The 19,011-nt window shown below is 42.1% G+C and overlaps 1 protein-coding gene across 1 annotated transcript; it reads left to right on the top strand.

The window, feature by feature from the left end:
• Positions 1–736: 736 nt before the first annotated feature.
• Positions 737–16,707, top strand: LOC120914464. The gene is made up of 2 exons (XM_040325150.1): positions 737–1,604; positions 16,237–16,707. Exons 1-2 carry the CDS (start codon positions 890–892, stop codon positions 16,488–16,490), a joined length of 969 nt encoding a protein of 322 aa, XP_040181084.1. The 5' UTR covers positions 737–889; the 3' UTR covers positions 16,491–16,707.
• Positions 16,708–19,011: the final 2,304 nt, after the last annotated feature.

The following is a 19,011-nucleotide window of genomic DNA, read 5'->3' on the forward strand; positions in this document are numbered from 1 at the left end:
ATAGATTACACAATGGATGGACTTTGTTTACAATTATATATTTTTTTTATTTTACAATCACTTGGATTGCTGTATTGAATTTATTAGAATGCACAGAAAAAGTGAAGATAAACTAGACTTTTTAAATAGCTGTTTGAGTTAATTATCGTGCTAAGCCAAATACCACCATATATGTATCTGTCCAGATTTTTTTCTGAGTTGTCAGTATAAAATAGTTTCTTTGCGACAAAAGTATTTTGTAACCATGTCTTGTGACATGAGATTATTTCCAAGAGTGTCTTCAAGGTAATTATTACAAAAGAAATATCCAGATAATGATTCTAATGACAGGTGGTATGTCAGGATTATACTGATTCTTACTGATAATGAATCTCTCAGGTTCACGTGATCTTGTCCTAGCACAGTATAAAAGTGCAAAAGTCCCTCGCTCGCAGTAATATGCAAGGCAATTTTGAAAATAAATGTCCTGGATTATTTCTTTTCTAATTCTTTCTAAGTATTCATATTTTTTTCTTACTAATGAAACTTTTTTTTCGAAGGAATCATTTTATTTTTACGGAAACATTTTTTTCTTTCTAAGGAAACATTTTATTTTTTACCTTTTTAAGGAAACATTTTTTTCTTTCTAAGGAAACATTTTATTTTTTACCTTTTTAAGGAAACATTTTTTTCTTTCTAAGGAAACATTTTATTTTTACCTTTTTAAGGAAACATTTTTTTCTTTCTAAGGAAACATTTTATTTAAAGAGCAAATTCATTTCTAATACTAGAAAATGGGATGTTTTTCCTAATGATGAATGAAACTCATATATATTATTTTCGAAATTAAATATATGATTATTCTGTAAGCAGCTTAACACTAAATGAAAACTCCTACTTACATCCCAACATGTTTTACAACGATACGGATAACTGCAATGTGAGAATGTATTTCCAATTCTGTGCTTCTGTGAGAAGCATTTTAATAATGCCTGGACTGGTATTAAACGTTCTCATCCTGATAGCTGTCTTTTTGTGCGTACATAGTAAGAAGAAGTGCATTAAGAACAGCATTGTAGCCTACGTCGTGGGAAGCACAGCTTTCAATATTGTAAACCTTCTTTCCTGGCCTTTAATGATTGACTGGAGGATTCACCATAAATGGCGCTTTAGTGCACCAACCTGTGAGCTAATGGTCTATGTAAAGCAGACAGCAAGTACTATTTCTTTTTATTATGTCTCCTGTATTTCATTTTCCATCTACATAGCCATTGTGTTTGAGTGTAAAATAAACGAGCGCAAATTGTTCACCATTTTTCAGCTTTTCTTTCCATGTTTTGTGCTGGTGACTGAAGAGCTGATAGAACATCTCCTTGGCTGGAAGGACAATCATTATGATCTTTTATCTGAAACATGCTTCACTATCATCAATGACCAAACCATGAAGATCAGAATGCTTTGTAAAATCCTGCTTGGTCTTCCACTGACAGCATATTTTTACCTTCATATACTTCTCACAATTTTCAAGAGTGCCCAGATAATGCAGAGGAGTCAAGCGACCAATAAAAAACTGGCAAAAACATTTTCATCTATCTGGTTAATAACGTTCATTGCACATATACCTGGTAAGTTTGTAGAAGTAAGCACAGAGTTGTTAACCTATAATTTGTAACTATGTTATTAACCTATAATTTGTAACTATGTTAATAACCTATAATTTGTAACTATGTTATTAACCTGGTCATTGGTTACTGATTGTATAACCTCTGTAGAATCTCCATTAGCCCTTGTTCATATAGTGTGATTTGTCATTCGATTTGACAGTTCGCATGACAAGTCTCACCCCATTGCCAGCGATGGAACCGTTCAAATTGCTGCGACTCTGAAAAAGGTTCCTACACGACTTTTTTCTGATTTCATTGTGACTTGCATACACTTCTGTTAACTGAAGTCCCAAGCTGCAATGAAATTGGAGGGGCAAATCGTAAAGACCTGTATCTTTGAAATTACACCGAAGTAGCGCAATTTCAAAGTCGCACTGGTGTGAACCAGGGCTAAAGCCTGGTACATACTGATTTATTTTTTGAGGGGTTGATTGAAAAAAACTGTCAGCTCGGGTCAGAGGCGATGTACTAATGATCCGATGTTAGTACAACAAACCCCCCACCCCCGAGCGCCCCACCAGAACACTCCGGTCAGTGCTCTCAGACATTGGCTGAGAGGGCTTATCGGAAGCCAGTTGGCTGCTGGCTTTCCAGCATGCTCGTCTGACAGAAGCCGGCCAAACAGGCAGCTTCTGTCGGACCGGCTCCCATACACACGGCCGAATGTTGCCCAGCATTCAACCCATGTGTATGGGGCTTTAGACTTACAAAAAATGCAGTGTCAGGGCCTACCTATACATTCCATTTATATTCAGGTAAGCCCTCCAACTACACAGCTGTTGTCAAATCTAAAGGAGTTTGAACAATCAGCTTTTAATGGGTGCTTTAATTACAATTTGAAATTTCTTAATGATAGCTGTAATTAAAAAAATCTGTAAAAAGGTGGATACTCCAGTCCTAGAAAGAAGATGCTACTGCACTGTACAGGGATCCTGAAAGAAGACCCACTAACATCACCTTGTCTCGGTGAGCCCACTAGAACCCTTGGAGTAACAAAAATGCAAGACTGTTTTATGGTTTCTCCCAAGGTTTTTTATATTTTCTATAATGCGTTTTGACAGCAAAGGGTAGGGGCACCCATATAAACAGATCTTGCATTTCAGTGCACGGTTTGCTTTTAACCCTTACCTATTCTACATAAAACAAAATAAGAGGGGTGAGGTAACCATACATGTTATAATCTGACCATACAATCATTGTCCGATCAATTTTACATTTGCCAACTGTATGTACAATGAGCACCACCTTGATTTAACCAGTCAATTTGCATCTTATCAGGCAGGCTCTTGCACTACAGTTTTAGTAGATCTAAAAGAGATTGGCTAAACACACCACTTGTTATTGTTCAGTGGAGTTAAACAGTTTATTCAACAATATTGTAAGAAAAGAACTAACAATAGTATGTTTTAGCAATATCTTTGAGTATAGATAATGATGTAATAGATTTAAACTGAATCTGCTACAACAGAAATATGGTAGCTGACATGTGTTTTCTAACTATGCATACGCTGGAATTGTCATCCTGATCTTGGCTCAACTACCATAGTGCTTCAGTAACACGAAACAAAACAAAAATGCAGAGCAGGAATGCAACATGCTTGTTTAGGTAATGAAGCCTCAGAATCAGAATGACAGATCTGGAGACTTCACATTTAGGCCCAATGTACACTGCTGCTGCTAAACAATCATTTAGAGGCAGTTGGACACTTTTTTCTCAACTGCCCTGAACTCATTCAATGCTATCTTAGTATACATGTACACAGGTTTGTTTACTGTTGTTTTTAGGCAGTTTAATATATAGGCCTTTTTTTAAGGCAAAAAAATGTCAGGCGCCAAAGTTTCCGATGCCAAACCCTTCTAAGTGAGGTAACCCGTGTTTAGCAGTATTTCGTTTATAGGCGTTTTGTATTTTTGCCCATTTTTTTAACCACTTCTAAACGCAAACGCGGCAAAACTAACGTTTTAAACGAGGGTTAATATCTGTCAAGTTAATTCGAGAGGTTGTAAAAACGTCCTGTGTACATGAAGCCTTAGGCCCTGTACACACGACCGAACATGTCCGCTGAAACTGGTCCGCGGACCAGTTTCAGCAGACATGTTCCGTCGTGTGTACGGCCAACCGGACAGGTTTCCAGCGGACATTTGTCCAGCCGACCGTTTTCCAGCGGACAAAAATTTCTTAGCATGCTAAGAAACATGTCCGCTGGAAGCCTGTCCGTCGGACATGTTCGGTCGTCTGTACAGACTCACCGTACATGTCCGCTCGGCCGAAAGCCCTCGCATGCGTCGAAGTGATTCAACGCATGCGTGGAAGCATTGACCTTCCAGGGCCGCGCACGTCGCCGCGGCGACGGCGCGGCCACGTCACCGCGTATCGTGTCCGCGCGGATTTCTGTCTGATGGTGTGTACAACCATCAGACAGAAATCTCAAACGGACATGTCCACTGAAAACGGTCCGGCGGACCTTTTTTAGCGGACAGTCTGCTCGTCTGTACGGGGCCTTAAAGGGGTTGTAAAGGTACAATGTTTTTTTTCCTAAATAGCTTCCTTTACCTTAGTGCAGTCCTCCTTCACTTACCTCATCCTTCGATTTTGCTTTTAAATGTCCTTATTTCTTCTGAGAAATCCTCACTTCCTGTTCTTCTGTCTGTAACTCCACACAGTAATGCAAGGCTTTCTCCCTGGTGTGGAGTGTCGTGCTCGCCCCCTCCCTTGGACTACAGGAGAGTCAGGACGCCCACTAACACACAACTCCTTTCTCTATCTGCAACGTAGAGAGCGTCCTGACTCTCCTGTAGTCCAAGGGAGGGGGTGAGCACGGCACTCCACACCAGGGAGAAAGCCTTGCATTACTGTGTGGAGTTACAGACAGAAGAACAGGAAGTGAGGATTTCTCAGAAGAAATAAGGACATTTAAAAGCAAAATCGAAGGATGAGGTAAGTGAAGGAGGACTGCACTAAGGTAAAGGAAGCTATTTAGGAAAACAATTTTTACCTTTACAACCCCTTTAAAGCAGATGTAAACTGCAACTGAATGATAGTGTTTCATAAACAATTGCCTTTTTTTTTAAATAAATAAAAGACTTGCTTTAACCATATTTAATTACTTGTTGCATCAAAATGCTTCCAATCTCCAGCATCCTTTTTGAAGCCACTTTATGTCTACATGCATGCTTTCCAATAAGGGTTGATTTACTGAAACTGGAGAGTGTAGAATCTGGTGCAGCTGTACATGGTAGTCAATTAGCTTCTAACTTCAGCTTGTTCAATTAAGCTTTGGCAGAAAAAACCTGGAAGCTGATTGGTTTCTATGCAGAACTGCACCAAATTTTGCACTCTCCAGTTTTATTAAATCAACCCCCATGTTTCCATTTGTCATCTCCATCAGAAGCATGTGTGACAAGTAGGGTTGTCCCGATACCACTTTTTTAAGACCGAGTACAAGTACTGATAATTTTTTTCAAGTACTCGCCGATACCGATTACAGATACAGCAGCACATGTGTCAGTAATTTTTATTTATTTTTTACAATTTTTTTTATTTATAATGCTTTCTTTTTTTAAGGGGGGGGTGGACTGTGTCAGTGTAATTTTTCTTTAATTTTTTTCTACAATAATTTTTTTTATTCTTTTTTTTTTATTTCTTTTTTTCAGCCCTGTTGGGGGGCTTTGGTGAGACAGAGACCTTTGAGACAGAGAAAGGGATTAGGGACACATGTTCCCCAGTCCCTTTCTCAGCAGCCTTTAGCTGCGCTGAAAATTAATGAAGAGAAGACAGTGTCTTCTCTTCATTCATAAACTGAAACATTGTAAACACAGGTTACGATGTTTCAGTTATGTGAATGGACAGAGTCAGTGATCACTGACTCTGTCCATTCGGAGCAGTAAGGAGCCGGATTTACCGGCTCCTACCACCGCTCTCCATCCTGACAGTTCCAGGGGGTGGAGGAGGAGCACGGAAGGAGAGAGAAACATGGAGGGGGACATGGAGGCAGAGAGAAACACGGCGGGGGACACGGAGGGAGAGAGAAACACGGTGGGGACACGGAGGGAGATGGCAGCACGGAGGGGGACATGGAGGGAGGGAGACTGCAGCAAAACGGAGGGGGGCTGGAGGAGGACACGGGACAGTCAGCGGTGATCGTGTGGGGGGGAGGTACAAGCACCGATCACCGCTGATTTAAAGCAGTTGAAAGCCATGCGGGGGGGAAGAGAGAGAGAAGCGGAGAAATTACTTTTAAATCTATACAGCGGTGATCCGTGCTTGTAACCTCCCCAAGCACTGATCACCGCTGACAGTACAAGTATCGGGTGAAGCATCGGGAGCATTTGCCCGAGTACAAGTACTCGGGCAAATGCTTGGTATCGGTACCGATACTAGTATCGGTATCAGGACAACCCTAGTGACAAGCAAAAGTGTAGTTTGGAAATAGGGACTGAATGTTGTCACCCTACAATAGGAGGTATCTGGAAAAGGCAGGATCACCAAGCATTTTCAAATGAAAGAATTCAAAATTGCTTTTGAAATTAAAGTAGCATATTAAGGATTATAAAATTTTAGTGATTGGCTTTACATGTACTTTAAGGGAACTTTCACATTGCTTCGCAGCAAAACCTCATGAAAAACGCATATGCATTATTGTCACGTTTTTTGGTGCATTGCGTTAACTTTTCCATAATGCATAGTGTGTTTTTGATGCGTTTGAACAGCGTTTTAACTCCACCCCTTTTTATATCACAAAGACCTTCTCACAGTCGCATTGCATTTTTCATGAAGTTTCCATACATTTCAATAGGAAGGTGCGTCTTTGAAATTTTTTCTGTTTTACCTGACCTGACATGCACAAAAAAATGCAGCAAGCAGAAAGGAGCAAAGCTAAAGTCCAACACTTATGCCGCGTACACACGATAATTTTTCGGCTTGTAAAAAACAACGTTTTTCAGCCTCATCATTAAGACGACGTTGCCTACACTATAGTGAAAAAAAAATGCTCTAGCAAAGCGCGGTGACATACAAAACGTACGACGGCACTATAAAGGGGAATTTTTTTTTTGTCGTTTTTCAGAACCTGAAAAATGCTCTGAAGCCCACATACGATTGTTTTAAATTACATTTTTTTTAAAAAATTACAATTTACAATTTGTATGTTACCGTTCCTTGCCTCTTACATAGTTGCCAACAGTCCCGATTTTCCCGGGACAATCTCGATTTTGGAACCCTCGACCCAATTTGGGATTTTGCCTGGAAAAACGGGAATGTTTGGCTCTGTAGCAGTTCTGGCTCCAACAAAATAGCTGCCGCGAGAGGTCTTTCCCCTTGTGTTCAGCTACATCTCCTCTCTTTCCTTGTGTTCAGTGGAGAGGGGAGGGGCTGATCCGTGCAGCCAATGAATCGGCTTCTCTCTTCGCAATTCTCCAGCCGGGGTTAGCTGCACAGATCGGCCCCTCCCCTCTCCACTGAACACGAGGAACGAGAGGAGATGTAGCTGCACTGCAGCCAACCCTGCATCTGCAGCCAACCCTCCACTGGGGACGCTGATTTAAGAGGCACTCCGCTGGGGGCACTGATGTAAGAGGCCCTCTGCCAGGGTCACCTGATGTAAGAGGTACTGTACTGAGGACACCTGATGTAAGAGGCACTCCGCTGGGGACACCTGATGTAAGAGGCACTCCGCTGGAGACCCCTGATGTAAGAGGCACTCTGCTGGGGACACCTGATGTAAGAGGCACTCCGCTGGGGACACCTGATGTAAGAGGTACTGTACTGGGGAGACCTGATGTAAGAGGCACTCTGCTGGGGGCATCTGGTGGCAGACGATGGTGACAAGTTGACATGGTCAGGGCTTCCACTGATTCTACATTATGGCGAGTTGAATGATTTCATTTTATAGTACAATGTAATGATAGAAATAATGTACTTCAATAATCCTGACACCATAACAATCATGGTGCCGTGATGATTGAAGCGCTAACACCAGGTGTTTGGAGTATCTTTGTCTGCTGATTGTTAAACTTTATGGTATACACATTTTTCTATAGTGGTGTAGGATCTGGGCCTGCTGTCCCTCCATCCCTCTTTCTTTCGTTCTTTCTTTCTTTTGCTTGCTTTCTCCCTTTGTTTCTCCCCTCCATCCCTCGTTCATCTCAGACCCTAACCACACACCCTTTGAGTCACGCCCCTTTAAGCCATGCCCAATATTTTGCTTAAACCACACCCATTTTTGCTGTGACGCGCTGCATTTTTATTTTCCCTACTACGTCACACCTCCAAACTAATTATCCGCCCCTTCATTATAATAAGACTCCGCCCACAGACAAAAAAGTGTGCCTAAATTATTTTTTTACAATGTTGGCAACTATGCTCTTAACACTTGTGGGAATTTTTAAACAAACAGTAATGCAATAAAGCTGGCCATATACCTAAGGCTTGATTCACACCTATGCATTTTTTGCATTTTGCAGATTTGCACTACAGAACGTGTTCCATTAGAAAATCATGTTAAAGGAACACTAAAGTAAAAAAAATATATATTTTTTTAAATAACAAACATGTTATACTTACCTCCACTGTGCAGCTCGTTTTGCACAGTGTGTCCCCGAACCCTGTCTTCTGGGGTCCCTCGGCAGCTGTCTCGGCTCCTCCTCACAAGAGCTTTCCCCCCAAAATCCACACCAGACCCTTATCCGAGCACGCAGCCTGGCCGGTCAGGAAAGGGGGTGGGGACGAGCGAGCCCCACCAGCCCCCCGAACCGTACCAGGCCGCATGTCCTCAACATGGGGGGTGAGTACTTTGGGGCAGGGGGGCCCCATGTTGATGAGGACAGGGCCTCTTCCCGACAACCCTGGCCGTTTGGTTGTCAGGGTCTGCGGGCGGAGGGCTTATCGGAATCTGGGAGCCCCCTTTAATAAGGGGGCCCCCAGATACCGGCCCCCCACCTTATGTGAATGAGTATGGGGTACATCATACCACTACCCGTTCACATGGGGGAAAGATGTCAAGAAAAGAAAACACACACTACACAGGTTTTTAAAGTAATTTATTAGGCAGCTCCGGGGGTCTTCTTCCGACTTCGGGGGTCTCTTCTGACTTCGGGGGTCTTCTTCCGACTCTCCGCTCTCTTCTCCGCACTCTCCAATGCTTTCTGCCAGGCCCCTCCACTTTCTTCTTGCAGCTCTTTTACTAGCGAGGGGCCTAGTCTTCTCCGCCGTCTTCTTCCTTTTTCTCTTGTCATGATGTTGACTCAACGATCTCTCCCGCTGTAATGCCGTGTGTGCGGTGCGCAACCATTTATATAGGCATTATTAAAGGGGGCTCCTAGATTCCGATAAGATTCTCGCCCACAGACCCTGACAACCAACGGCCAGGGTTGTCAGGAAGAGGCCCTGTTCTCATCAACATGGGGCCCCCCTGCCCCAAAGCACTCACCCCCCCATGTTGAGGGCATGCGGCCTGGTACGGTTCAGGAGGGGGGCGCTCGCTCGTCCCCACCCCCTTTCTTGACCGGCCTGCTGCATGCTCAGATAAGGGTCTAGTGTGGAATTTGGGGGGACCCCCATGCCGTTTTTTGGCATTAGGGGGTTCCCCTTTAAATCCGTACCAGACCCAAGGGCCTGGTATGCTCTTGGAGGGGGAACTCATGCTGGTTTTTTATTTAAAATTTGGAGTGGAGTTCCCCCCCAAGATTCATATCAAACACAGTGCCTGGTATTGGCCAGGCATCCAAGTGGGATCCCCATTCATTGAAAGTCGGACGTATGTTGGCTTTAAGTCGCAGGGCAAAGTCGGATCCAAAGTAGTACCAGTGTCGTGTTGCACCAGTGTGAACGCGGCCTCAATGTAAATTCTGTAAAATTATTTCAGTAAACAATATTGAGCGTTTTGATAGTAAACATTAGAAAGTCTAATCAGTACTTTTTTTTAACTTAAGATATGTATGTAGTGCAAGCAATTTATCACTTTATGCAGCACTTATACATCCTATACAATTTCTTTAAAAAATCTGATTTAGCGTTTTCTCTGCATTATATATCTAAGCCTTTTCACGTTTCCTGATAATATGCAACATAGAACATTGTCACACAGAACAGCTTCATACTGATCTGACAGATTACACCTTCAAAATTAATAGAATACAGTAACATTCTATTAATAAAGTCCCCAAATGGGAATTCAGATAGTAAACCAATAATGTATAAAGTGATTTACTCTCCCATAGGTGTGCCTTACAGAATTACCTGATTCCCTAGCCCCTGAAAAGAACATTGTAGAGAAAGTAAACAAACACACAACGCATAATTAGAAAACCATTTGTCTGTTTTGCTATATTTTTCAGAAAAGCCTAACAGTTTTGTTGTATGATTGTATGTGAGCTTTATAAAATGTAACATGAAAATGTCAGCTGTTTCCCAATTGCTTGGTAAGTATTAAAAATAAATCTCCAGACAAACATTTGAAATAAATATATATAATAATTGTGTTACTGCTAAAGTACAGTATTTGTAATTATATTTGTCTTGTGATCCAGGCAACATTAACATGAGAGCATAGCCAGGTCTGTGACTTCATTTTTCTCAACATTAAAGCTCGGTCACCAACCTGCCCCAGACATTTGATTGAGCTCAGGGCTGGACTGGGACAAAAATTTGGCCCTGGACTTCATCCAGACTGGCCCACTTTGACAGGTCTCTCCCACAGCGGCCGGACAACTCCCGCACCCCCCCCCCCTCCCGGCCACCCAAGCCCCCTCTCCCCCTTCACTAGCCACTAGCTGTTTTACTTTATTAGAGTAGAACGGCTGGTACTGGTACTCTTATAGGTAGTACCAGTGGGGAAGCTAGACATTATTTCTCCCGTGGCAAAGAATCATTTTGGTGCCCCTCCCTTATGGGACAAGATTAGGCAGAAGTGAGAAACTCCCAGGCCGCTGTCACTGAAGCCGGCCCACTGAGCCATCGGCCCACCGGGAAACTCCCAGTAGTCCCAATGGCCAGTCCATCCCTGATTGAGCTGTTCTAAATGGCTCTTAGTGCTGCCTTACCCCCTTCCCAGTGGGAACACTGCTGTATAGAATATAGATGGCAAAAATCAGTGAAGATTTAGGTATTCAATTAATACATACCTGGATTTGATTTTGTTTTTATATCTGCCTAGAATTCAACCTTAATCCTATGGTCTATCCCCTGCTTAGTCTCCCACTATTTAGTTTAAAGTTTTTCTAGAATTGCTATTTAAAGCAGCTCTGACAAAAAGCTAAAAGTTGTATGTAAACCCTGCTGACTGTGCATTGACATTATGATTGTGATGTTCTTGGCTGTGCTGTGACATTTTTTTGATGAAATCACTATGTCCTCTCTTGCAAGCATCTAGGTTAAGTAAATGCTGACCCTGGATAAAATCAAAACAAAAATGGCACTTGCTTTTTGGGGAACAAAGACTCAGAACATTGTCTGTGATTTACATACGCAAATATATATGGCCCCACTGGACTGGGCTTTTTTTTCATGGGGCATTTGCGTATCTCCCTTTGTGCTGGGTGCATGCGGCATGGCACGCTCCCAGCACAGAGACTGGAATCTCGTACGAACGATCTGGATCCGGTACTACAGATTCCGAGTCACCTGGTCGCCGTGATAGCCTCTGATTGGCTAACACAGTGACCAGTCAAAAGCCACCCCTGTGTTTTCTTTCTCTGTGAATGGAGGAGAGAGATGCTTAGTATCTATCCCTCTCCTTGCAGAGAGAAAAGAAAATGTGTGTTTAAAAAAAAAATACAGAGATCAAGGTTTGATCTAGGTTAGTGTTTAGGTCAGGGTCAAAAGGGTTTTTAGATTTTTTTCTAGTATCAGTGTCGGTGTGTTTTAGGTTGGATAAAAAAAAAGCAAAATAGGCAATATTGTTTTTGGTCTGTACTAAGGTACAAACAACAACTAACATAAAAATATGTGGTTTCGCTGCGATTGTCGGGAGCAGGAGGATTTGTTTTTGGTGGAAGGTTATCATAGAAGCAAGAAATATGCAGCTAAATTTAACAAAATATATATATTTTTAAGATTTTGGGCCAGTTTTCCTTTTTGATAAAAAATAAATAAAAAATCAGGAGATATCCATTACCATTTACCATAAAAAGGAGAGCACCATTTCTCCTGAAAAATAAACAAGGTATAGTTCACCAGGATTCACAAAGTAGTTGTAATGGTGTACAGTGTAACAAGTCAAAGTTTCAAAATTGTGCCTAGGCATTTAGATTTGTTTTACACTTAGGAGCAGAGGGGTTAAATACCAAGTGTTAAATTTATGAATACAATATGACAAAAACACCCGTGAGGCTAGGCCTGGTTCTTTTAAAAGTAATTTTGTTTAAAACTGGCAAATAATTGGTGATGAAGGACACCTTACAATTTGCATTAATTGGTTTGAAAAATTTCTGTGCATTGTGTTTGAAAATTTTACTGTAAAGATGGTGAACTACATATATGTACACTACAGTTCTAGAGATTTGGAGCATCACTGTCAAGAAACTAAGGTAAGAGAGAAAAGCTGAGATTCTGATGATCACAGCTGATCCCTCAGGTGTACCAGTTTATGAAGCTGAGATGAGGTGTGGAGAACATGTTCTTCACTTCTCATCACAGGACACACCCTTCTTTCCTGAGATAGCCGGTTTATGAAGGAGAGATCTGAAGATCTCACTGACTATCTCTGTAAAATATCTCCATCCCAGATTCTACAGCTCAGAGAACATGGGTGAGAAGCTGCTGTGATGTGAAGAAGAAGGCTTCTTTCTTCTTAATATCAGCACCAACGAGCTTAAATAGATTGATATACACACAGTATAGTTATAATGTATTGTCTTTTAGGAACCATTCACATCTGAGCAATGCAGAATTGTTGGCAGCATTGCACAATTCATGCTGCAATTCCAAATTGTACTAAAATTGTGTCAAAATACGCAGTGTGCTTTTGGGTGGCATTCATTGTTAATGGCATCCCAAATGCGGTTAGCAGTCATGCATTTTGCTGCACAAAAATGCGCATTGAAAAAACACAAACAACCCAAAAAAGGTTCAATTAGGCTTTTGGGGCCATTTTTGTGCAGTTTTTTAACACAGGTTTTGCTGCTTTTTTCAACACACATTGTAGCGTGTTTTTAAAATGCATTTTAGCACATTGTTATGTGAATTTTCGTGCTTTTTTTAACATGCATTTTGTCAAAAAAATTTACCTGCATTTTTGTGTGCGTTCCGGAAACATATGCAAAATGCATGTTATGCTTGCTGTGCCATTAATTGTTCAAGGCACTCCAAAAGTTTGCCAAGATATGCATAAAAACCAAATCAAAGTGCATGATAAAAAAGTGCCAAAATATGTGCTAAAAGAGGCGCCAAAAAGTGCATTACAAACCACACCAAAATGCGTGTTAAAATAACCTGTGCCAAAATGTGTGTTTAGAAAAGCAACAAAATGCACAATAAAAAAAAACAAGGCAAAATACACATTAAAAAAAAACCCTGTTAGACTTACCGGTAACGGTATTTCCAGGAAGCTTCAAGGACAGCTGCTTGAGAGATGATTGGCTCCGACCTCTACAGGAAACACAAATCAGAGACTTTAAAAGGCCCCTCCCTTTCCTATGTCCCTCAGTTTTATGAAGATCAAGAAAAACCTCCACCCAAAGTGAACTCAGAAGAGGAAAATTAGAACAGCGCCACCAGGTTACATTAATGGGCCCAGTGAATAAAGAATAGGGTGGGAATATAGACGCTGTCCTGGAAGGTTCCTGGAAATACTGTTACCAGTAAGTCTAACAGGGATTTTCCCCCCTCACCTTCCAGGACAGCTACTTGAGAGGAGAAGCAAGATTCTATACCATAGGGAGGGATGACAACCTGAAGTACTTTCCTTCCAAAGGATAGGTCTTGGCTGGAGAGCATCTGGACCCTATAATGCTTGATGAATGCATGAGAGGAGGACCAGACAGCAGCTTTGGAAATGTCATCCCATGATGCACCCGCTCTTTCTGCCCAAGATGCAGCTAGAGACCTAGTAGAGTGAGCCCTAAACTTGGAAGGAGGGGACTGCCCTGAAGATCTAAAAGCTTCACAAATAGCTTCTCTAATCCATCTGGCGATGGATCCCTTGGAAGCCCCAGAACCCTTCTTGGGACCACTAAAAGAAAAAACAGTAATTGGGAAGTTTTCCTAAACTCACTAGATACTTCTAAATAATGCAGAAGACATCTTCTCACATCTAAGAGACTAAATATTTCCTCCTCTGCATTCCCAGGGGAGGAACAAAAGCTAGGAAGAGGAATGGGGGGTGTTGGGGCGCTTACCAATAATTACACAAATAAATAACCTAGCAAAAGTGCAATGTGCTCACTGATGATATACATAAAATTAATGACCAATGAATATACCAGTGATAACATCAATTCAAATATACAATAAATAAATTATGTGCAGCAATAAATATATAAAGTGCATAAAGTGATAGGTGCTAGTAAAGTGCAACAAAGCTGATTTCATCCAATAATTAATTCAATATAACTGAAGTCCAAACATGATAAGAAAATATAGTGAAAAAAGTCTTCATGCAATTGTGACATAATAATGTGCAGGATACCAATCCAGGGAAAAAATCCAAAACATGCAGCCCGAAGGTAGTAAATGTCCACAGGATTATTATTAAAGTGCAGTGCTCAAGGATAAATCCAAAAAAACGTGCTCCACTCCAAATGACCAGTAGAACCAGCCTCTCACCTCTAAGAGGCTTATAAGAAGCCTTATGAAATCCCACTGGCCGCAGCTTCACTTCCCCAATATGTTTGCAGATCACCTTTACTTTCAAGCACAGCAGCAGCGTTTGCTCACAATTCCAATACCTATTTCAAAAATGAACATCCGATGTAATGAACTTCTCTGCTCCCGGCCGAGAGCAGAGATGACGTCACCGATGGCTCGCAGGTATCATTGATGTTATCACTGGTATATTCACTGATATACCAGTGATTTTCTATTGTTGTGACTTAGATGAAGATCAGATCACATTTTATGACCAATTTGTGCAGAAATCCATATCATTCCAAAAGGGTTCACATACTTTTTATTGCAACTGTAGGAGCATCCAGTCTAGGACACTTGAAAAACACTTCCTCAATGTCTGACTTGAAGGGAAATCGCCTCTTATGCCCTCTGGATTGGAACAAGCTTCTCTTAAGTTTTTTCCATTCAGACAGGACCATGTCTTTAATTGGCTGGTGTACAGGAAAACACAGGCTTATGGCCCTGAAGACACCTATACATTTTATCCTGAACAGACAGACCTCTGCAGCAGCTCAATCTGCTCAGAAGTATAGACTGCTTTTAACAGTTCCTTGATATCTTCGACTGGGAATAGGTATCTGGCTGGGTTAACAGACTCCTCAGCTTCTGACGTGGAACCCTCGTTAGATGAGGAATCCGCGTTCTCCCCCTCCTCTGAGTCAGAGACCGCTCGCAAACTAATGGTTTCTGACACCAAGGGAGGCAGAGACTTTGCCGAGACCAAAGGGACCTGAGGCACTGTCACTGAAGTGGAGGGACCCAACCCTGCTAACGTATCATTAAAGGACTGGAAAGTCCTCAAGGGTGTCCTCTACATCCATTACGTGGGGGAACCGGTAGGAGAGCGGTCTTGTTCTCAAGCAGCTGTCCTGGTAGTATCCCCCAGCACAAAATCCCCAGCAGCGCTAGGCCGAGCTAAAAAAGCCTTGGAGATCTTGATACACCCGAGAAGGGAGACAGTACGTGGATGCAGTTCTCCACCTCTTTAGGTGCACCACGCAAGCCAGGATGCTGGGGGGGTGGCAGTTGCAGAAAAATAAAGACGGCAAGTAACCACACGACAAGGGGGGCCCTTCTCAGATTGCAAGAGCAGTAAATACTGCAGACATGGCCACAACCGGTCTAAGATCCTGAACAAGGGGGGTCCGCTAACCACAGTCACCAGACCAAAAAAGAAACAAACATAACGGTGCATACTCCTGGAGGTCTGGAAACACAAAACAACTGAGGGAAGAGGAATGGGAGGGGCCTTTTAAAGTGTGTCTGATTTGTGTTTCCTGTAGAGGGCGGAGCCAATCATCTCTCAAGTAGCGTTCCTGGAAGGTGAGGGGGGAAATATGGCATGTTAAAAAAAAGCGTCAAAATGCTCGTAAATGTCAAAATTAGCAATAAAAGGGGTAAACAAATACCCACTTAAAGAATGTGCCAAAATGTGCGTAAAAAAAAAAAATTACAAGTTAAAGAAAAGTGTCAGTGGTCAGTGCTTATTATTTTCATGTAATTACACGGTCTTTCACTTTGGTTTAACTTTTTTATCAAATGTTCTCTGCTCCAAAGAAAAGGGCACTAGAGATGATTTTTCTCTGAGCAATGAATTGAGATAAACTGTCTATGTTTAAAGTGGAGTTCCACCCATTTTTTTTTTTCTAAAAATCTTAAAATAAATTGAAAAAAAAATTGAAAAACACAAACATTTTTTTAGAAAGAAAAAAAACTTACTGAAATGTCACTAAGATCTTTTTGCTTGTTGTCCTCCGTTTGCTTTTCCAGGAGGAACATTGCCCCTAATTGCAGAGAAGAACATTTGTTTGGAAACTGCAACAGAATTTTTGTTTGATTTGCCAATTTTCACCAATCCCATCATCCTCTTTTGCATGAACAAAGAGCTACGGATGCAGTTCAAGAAGCTGATGAGTGTGCGGGGCAATTCCCAGTCAAGCACACAAAGCAATGATTTAGTAGCCTCAACTGAAGACAACAACATTACAAACAGTTCTAAGGAGTCAAAGTTGGAATCAATATAAGCTAACTGTTAACTAAGCAAATATAGTATGATGTAAATTGCTATATAATAAAATATATACTGTATAGTTTAGATCCTTTAGTAGACATTATTTATGTTCTTCTTGTTAGTATACCTACACAGCAAAATGCAAAGAACCAATAATAAACATACATATCAAATAGTACAGTATTATGAAATGTTTTGCCTTTTATCTGCAGTAAAAATATTGAAAATTTCACAAGGCTTCGATCTATAGTCTCTGTACTTATCAATGCTGAATGCCTACACATCACAGCCACTGTTAAAATACTTGTGACTTTCACCATATTTACTCTGCATTGTCAATATGAACACAACCATTAACAATGATTATATTCACCTGTACCACAGATATTATACCAGTTTTAGTCAAATTAAAATACACTAATAATAAAAATAATGCACATTGATTATACAAATCTTTATCACAATCACTTAAAGTAGTAGAACATACAATGTTATAGACAGTCACAAGGTTAAACTGTTATGTCATGTGACCATGCATCCCTTCCTGATAGTGGGGGGCTGGGGTTACAGGAGACTGTGCAGACACACTGGGGGGATTTACTAAAACTGTAGCATACAGAATCTGGTGCAGCTTTACATAGTAACCAATCAGCTTCAAAGTCTGACGTGACTGTAAAGACTTGTACACACGATCGGATTTTCCGACAGCAAATGTGTGATGGCAGGGTTTTGTCGGAAAATCCAACCGTTTGTATGCTCCATCAGACAATTGTTGTCCCATTTTCCAACAACAAATGTGGGATAGCATGCTTTAAAACTGTCCGACAACAAATGTGTTTTGCTCCGACTTTGAGATAGTCTGACTTGTCTTTTTTTTTTTTTTTTGTAAAATCTTTATTTGTGAACGGCAAAGTAGTACATCACAACACACGTTGTCAGAAGCATTTGCAGCAGACAGTAAGCCATTCATTATTCAACTTAACATAAAAACGAGTGGAACATTGAAAACAGAGATACAAATAAACACATCGGGACCCAGTAGCCTAATGGGCATAACTTAAACTTATAGACCAGGCAGCGAGCCGGAGGAGAAGTCTCCCCCTCTGTATAAAACACTTTAGCCGAAAAGCAAAGCATGGGGAGATACATTTCTAGCCTCTCATCTACTGGTAAAGATGGGTGCTCGCTGAAGAGGGGCAAGAACCGGAAGTCAAGCCGGCCGGTCGACCGGACAGCAATTGGTACATTAAATACTGCACAGATTAGAGGGTAAGCCAACCTGAGCGCGCATAAGGGGAGGGGGGCCACCATAGACCTCCAGCATACCTCCCCGCACACAACAACCCCGACTGACCTCCACAGTGGTCGAGATACCAGTCCCGAGGTGGCAAAGCAAGTGCCAAGGCCAAGCTGCCCCCCCTGCAACGGGGTCCCGAGTCCATCCGACCGGCCGGCACCCCCAACACTCACCCCCCTCTCGGTGCATCAGCAACCAGGTCACTCAAGGTCAGAAGGTTCCTAGAAGGAAAGCAGGGAAAAATAGGGCAGAGAAGACTAGAGAGAGAGAAAGAAGAGAAAGGATTAGAATCAGTAGGAACGTACCTGAGGTCACACGTCCAGCTCCTCCCCCGCACCACTTGCCTCCACCACCTCGCTATATAGTAATGACAGAAAAAGGGAAAAATTAACTCATCTCCCTTCCTCCTCTGGTTGCCTAATGTGGCCAAAACAGTGTAACCGGGCTCTGTACCAATCTAGGGGGCCCAAGGTCTTTGCTTAAGGGAAGGGTCTGCCAGCTCCAACAACGCCACATCCAAACTGGATGTAACATATCCTGGATCTGAAACGTACCTTGCCCAGGCCGACCAGGTGTTGGAAAAGCGCTCCTGAGTATTCCTGCAGGTGGCGATCCAGTCCTCCGCCTCCCGTATTTCACCAACCTTGCGGATCCATTCCTCCCTGCTGGGAACCTGCAGACGTTTCCAATATATCGGAAGTAGCCGCTTTGCTTCGTTCAGTAGGTGGGGCAGTACACTGCGTCTATACTGGCTCACTGGCATGGAAGGAATGTGCAACAGAAAGTGAATCGGGGAGAGAGGGACGTCCAGGTCTAGAATTGCCTTGATCTTGGACTGTATGTCCACCCAATAGGGTCTGATCACTGGACAATCCCACCAGATATGCAGTAGTGTACCCCTATGGTCACATCCCCTCCAGCACCGGTCTGACATGGATGGGTAGATCCTGGCCAGGTCCGCTGGCACCCGGTACCAGCGCGACAATATTTTATAATTTGTTTCTTGGGTTTTGGAGTCAATGGAGCTAGATCGGGTGAATTGATACAGTTGTGTCAGTTAGCTGGGGGTAAAAACCGTCTTCAAATCCCTCTCCCAGGCCTTAACGAAAGTGGGTTTCTGTGTAGAGGTCTTAAAGCTAAGTAAGCGGTAAAGTTCAGAGATCATATGTGGGATCGATTCCTCCTCTATAAAGAGGCGTTTAAAGGCTTTGAGCATAGAGGTGTCTCGGATGGAGTC

The sequence above is a fragment of the Rana temporaria genome, chromosome 9 (assembly GCF_905171775.1).
Source record: "Rana temporaria chromosome 9, aRanTem1.1, whole genome shotgun sequence".
Lineage (NCBI taxonomy): Eukaryota > Metazoa > Chordata > Amphibia > Anura > Ranidae > Rana > Rana temporaria.